General features: G+C 40.7%; 1 protein-coding gene across 1 annotated transcript in view; it reads left to right on the top strand.

Annotated features, from left to right (window-relative positions):
• LOC102242045 (cathepsin L1) overlaps positions 1-3,692 on the top strand; it is a 4,429-nt gene extending 737 nt beyond the window's left edge. The window contains exons 2-7 of the mRNA XM_005864552.2: positions 263-385; positions 488-634; positions 819-1,043; positions 1,500-1,662; positions 2,311-2,428; positions 3,387-3,692. Of these exons, the coding sequence (XP_005864614.1) occupies positions 263-385; positions 488-634; positions 819-1,043; positions 1,500-1,662; positions 2,311-2,428; positions 3,387-3,486 (876 nt within the window). The 3' untranslated portion in view covers positions 3,487-3,692. The remainder of the gene's footprint in view (positions 1-262; positions 386-487; positions 635-818; positions 1,044-1,499; positions 1,663-2,310; positions 2,429-3,386) is intronic.
• The last annotated feature ends 328 nt before the right edge of the window (positions 3,693-4,020 follow it).

Here is a 4,020-nt window from a genome sequence, read left to right as displayed (position 1 = left end):
TTGGGTCACAACATGAGGAACTGTATTTAAAGGGCCAGAAGGTTGAGAACCACTGCTCTTGAGGCTGGCTCTTCCCAAGGCAATGACTGCATGACACCCATTACTGAGCACAATATGGGCAAACCTCCCTGGTGTATGGGTCCTGGAGAACAGGTAGAAACCTCTCCTGGCCATGGTTTCTCTTCTGCAAACCCACTTGGTGAAGGTGACTTGGTTTTCAATAGAAATCAAAAGGATAGGTTGGTTATATGTTTGCCTCTAGAATGAAGAAGGATGGAGGAGGACAGTGTGGGAGAAGAATATGAAAATGATTGACCTGCACAACCAAGAATACAACCTAGGGAGACAGAGCTTCACCTTGGCAATGAATGCTTTTGGTGACATGGTGAGTGTGGCTTGGGAGGCTTACCTTGGGCTTCCTCTCCTCACTCAGTACTATGCCGAAATATCCCATGCTTGACAACATTCTACTTCTTTTTCCTTGAAGACCAATGAAGAATTCACACAGGTGATGAATGGCCATCAAAACCAGAAGTGCAAGAAAAGGAGAGTGTTCCGGGAACCTTACGTTGCTGAAATCCCCACAACGGTGGATTGGCGAAAAGAAGGCTATGTAACTCCCGTGAAGAACCAGGTATGACAGTACTCAGCAGGTCTCTCTCCAAGAGTTAAAGCCACAAAGGAGTTGGCGTCATGGCTGTGGTAGACTGTGGGACAATGTGTGTTTCACTAATTTTTAAGAGTTTACACATTGTTGGCAAAGCTGTCAAAATCTTGCTATTTGTTCTGTAGACTGAAAGCTTCTATATTGTTTTCAGGGTCACTGTGGTTCTTGTTGGGCATTTAGTGCAACTGGTGCCCTTGAGGGACAGATGTTCCGGAAAACTGGCAAACTTATCTCCCTGAGTGAGCAGAACCTTGTGGACTGCTCTCAGGCTCAAGGCAATGAGGGCTGCAATGGTGGCCTAATGGATAATGCTTTCCAGTATGTGAAGTCCAACGGGGGCCTGGACTCAGAGGAGTCCTATCCATATCAAGCAAAGGTAAGCAAAGCTCTTACCTTTATGTCATTCTTTTTGAAAGTTGAACACCTTAGAGAAAACAGATGCCATATTTAGAATTCATATTTAAAAAAATTTATTTTAGAATTCATATTTTAGATTACAGAGTATATATATGTAAACCATCAGAACTTTCATCAAAATATATCAGCCTTGAACAGTTCTGTTTGGGATGTTCACAGTTCTTATTTCTGTGTTACATGGAGACATACATACCATTCTATATATAGCACACTTTTCTTCAGAGTAAAACACTTCTTATGGAGAGATAGACCCACAGTGTCTCAATGAATAGACACCAGCTAGTTTTTCATTTTCAAAACAGCCAATAGCATTTCACAGACGTAACCTGGAAATCATGAAGCTGCCTCCTGCCTGAAACTCATGCTTCCAGGGAGGTGGGTTAGTAATGAGATCTCTTCCCCTTTACCTTTAAAGGTTGGACCCTGCAGATACAGGCCCGAGGACTCTGTTGCCAATGACACCGGCTTCGTGGACGTTCCTGGGCAGGAGAGTGCCCTCATGAAGGCAGTGGCAACTGTGGGGCCCATCTCGGTGGCTATAGATGCAAGCCATTTTAGCTTCCAGTTCTATGAAGATGGTAAGCATTGTCTATGTAGAAATTTAGGCAGAAGAACTGGAAAACCACCGTGACCTAAAGCAAGATTCACTCTTTGGTTTGCATACTTTCTGGGTGTGTGGATTTATCATTGTTCATTGTGCACACACAACATCTTTCCCTGGTGCTTCCATTTGACATTACTTGAGCTATATCCTCATGTTTTTAAGCACTTTGTAAATATATTTAAATGGCTACATAATTTGATTGGTATAGCTTAATATACTTCACCTTTTTCCAGTTGTTAAGCTTTTAAAATTTTCCAAAGAATTTTACTGTTGTAATGAAAACTATAGAGGTCCTTTGACTCAAGTAATTTTGTGTTCTGTGCTATTTCCTAAGACTGACATCCTAAAAGTAGAATGACAAGGCTTCCAGAAGTGTCTTTATGCCTCCTGACTGACCCATTGTTTACAAAAGACATTGTGCTAATTCAGATTTCTGCTAGTATTAGATGGGGGCCTGAGTCCCTAGCCTAGATTTAAAAAAAAAAGATCTTGTTTTTAAATCGTACTTGGTTTTGTCACTTAGCTGAATTTTGAGATGCCTTCCGTACTGTAGTTGATCTGTGGGGTTACTGTCACCTGCACTTGGAGGTCCTCATCCCAATATCGAGTGTTACTTTCCCAGGCATTTATTATGAGCGGCGCTGCAGCAGCGTGGATCTAGATCATGGCGTTCTGGTGGTTGGCTATGGCTTTGAAGGAGAAGATTCAAGTAACAATAAATATTGGATTGTCAAGAACAGGTAGAAACTGCTAAAAATACTTACATTTGAAAAGGGAGACATTTTTAGAATCAGTATTTGGATACAGGTCTTCAAACTCTTCAGCATACTTCTGAAATTCCAGAAGTCTTTTTTTTTTTTTTCTATAGCCCTGTTTATTTTATTTTTTTGTTAATCCTCACTGGAGGAAACAACCAAGTATTGCTAGAATCTGGGCATTTTTCTCTAAAATTCAGCCTCCAGTAAGACAACATACTTCTCAGGCTTATAATAAAAGTTAACATTTCTAATATATATATTTTCCTTTTTTTTTTTTTTTGGTTAATCCTCACTTGAGGATATTTTTTCCATGGATTTTTTAGAGAGAGTGAAAAGGGGAGAGTGAGAGGGAGAGAGAGAGAAATATTGATATGTGAGAGACACATTGATTGGTTGCCTCCCACACCTGCCTGCAACCGAGGTATGTGCCCTTGACCAGAATGGAACTCGTGGGCTGATGCTCTTAACCACTGAGCAAAATCGGCTAGGGCCGTAATTTAATGTTATGATCACACATTCGCATGCCTGTGTGTTCCTTAAGTGGGATGAAGACTTCTGCTGAAATTCCAGAAGTCTTTATCCCACTTAAGGAACACAACATATGGATGTGTGATTATAACGTGAAGATTCTCCCTCAGCTCAGAGAATCGATATAGTTTTTGTGCCATTACATTTCTAAATTTGAAAATTTTCTTAATTCTGAAACACATCTGGCCCCAAGAGTTCCTTTTTCTCTCTAATTTTGCAGTTCTGGGAAAGGTTTGGGGAGAGAAGTTCTGTGCAGGCTTAGAGCTCAGCCAAGAACTAGAACCGCCTCTCCTGATTCTTCCTGAATCTGTTTGGGCCTCTCTGGTGCACTGTTTCAGTAGCAGGTGTAGTTGTTAATAAAAGTAAATGTGTTGATTATTTGTATAAAATGGAAAACCCTCTCTTCTTTCAGCTGGGGTGAAACTTGGGGCAAGAATGGCTACATAAAGATGGCCAAGGACCGGGACAACCACTGTGGAATCGCCACCGCGGCCAGCTATCCTACTGTGTGAGATGATGGTGATAAGGAAAGACTTGATGGAGAGCAGGATATCCAGAGGAGGAATTCTTATCTTAAAACTGACCACATTTCACTTAATGGAATACAACACTTGAATCTTGAAGCTCCAAACTGTGATTTGCATTCTGTGAAGTTTTATATTGGTTAAAATGTTACCACTTCCTTTAGAAGGATGTATAAATTTTTACTTTTTAAAATAAAACTTAATTTTTATTATTTTTAGTCCTTGCCCAAGGATATATTTATTGATTTTAGAGAGAGAGGAAGGGGTAGAGAGAGAAAGAAACATCAGTGTGGGAGAGAAACATGGGTCAGTTACCTCTGGTACGTGCTGCGTCTGGGGATTGAACCTGAAACCTTTTGGTGTACTGGACAATGCTCCACCAGTTGAGCCGCTAAAACTTAATTTTATATGTAGAGATGGGGTTCTTTCCGTTCTTAATACATTTACTTGCAAAAGACAAAAATGTAATTGGGCCCTAAAGACAACTGAATGTGCCAGTGGTCCATTAGGACAATGGCTGGG

This window comes from Myotis brandtii, unplaced genomic scaffold (genome assembly GCF_000412655.1).
Source record: "Myotis brandtii unplaced genomic scaffold, ASM41265v1 scaffold1877, whole genome shotgun sequence".
Taxonomy (NCBI): Eukaryota; Metazoa; Chordata; class Mammalia; order Chiroptera; family Vespertilionidae; genus Myotis; species Myotis brandtii.
The sequence above is the reverse complement of the archived record's forward strand: the minus strand, read 5'-3'. Positions and strand labels throughout refer to the sequence as shown.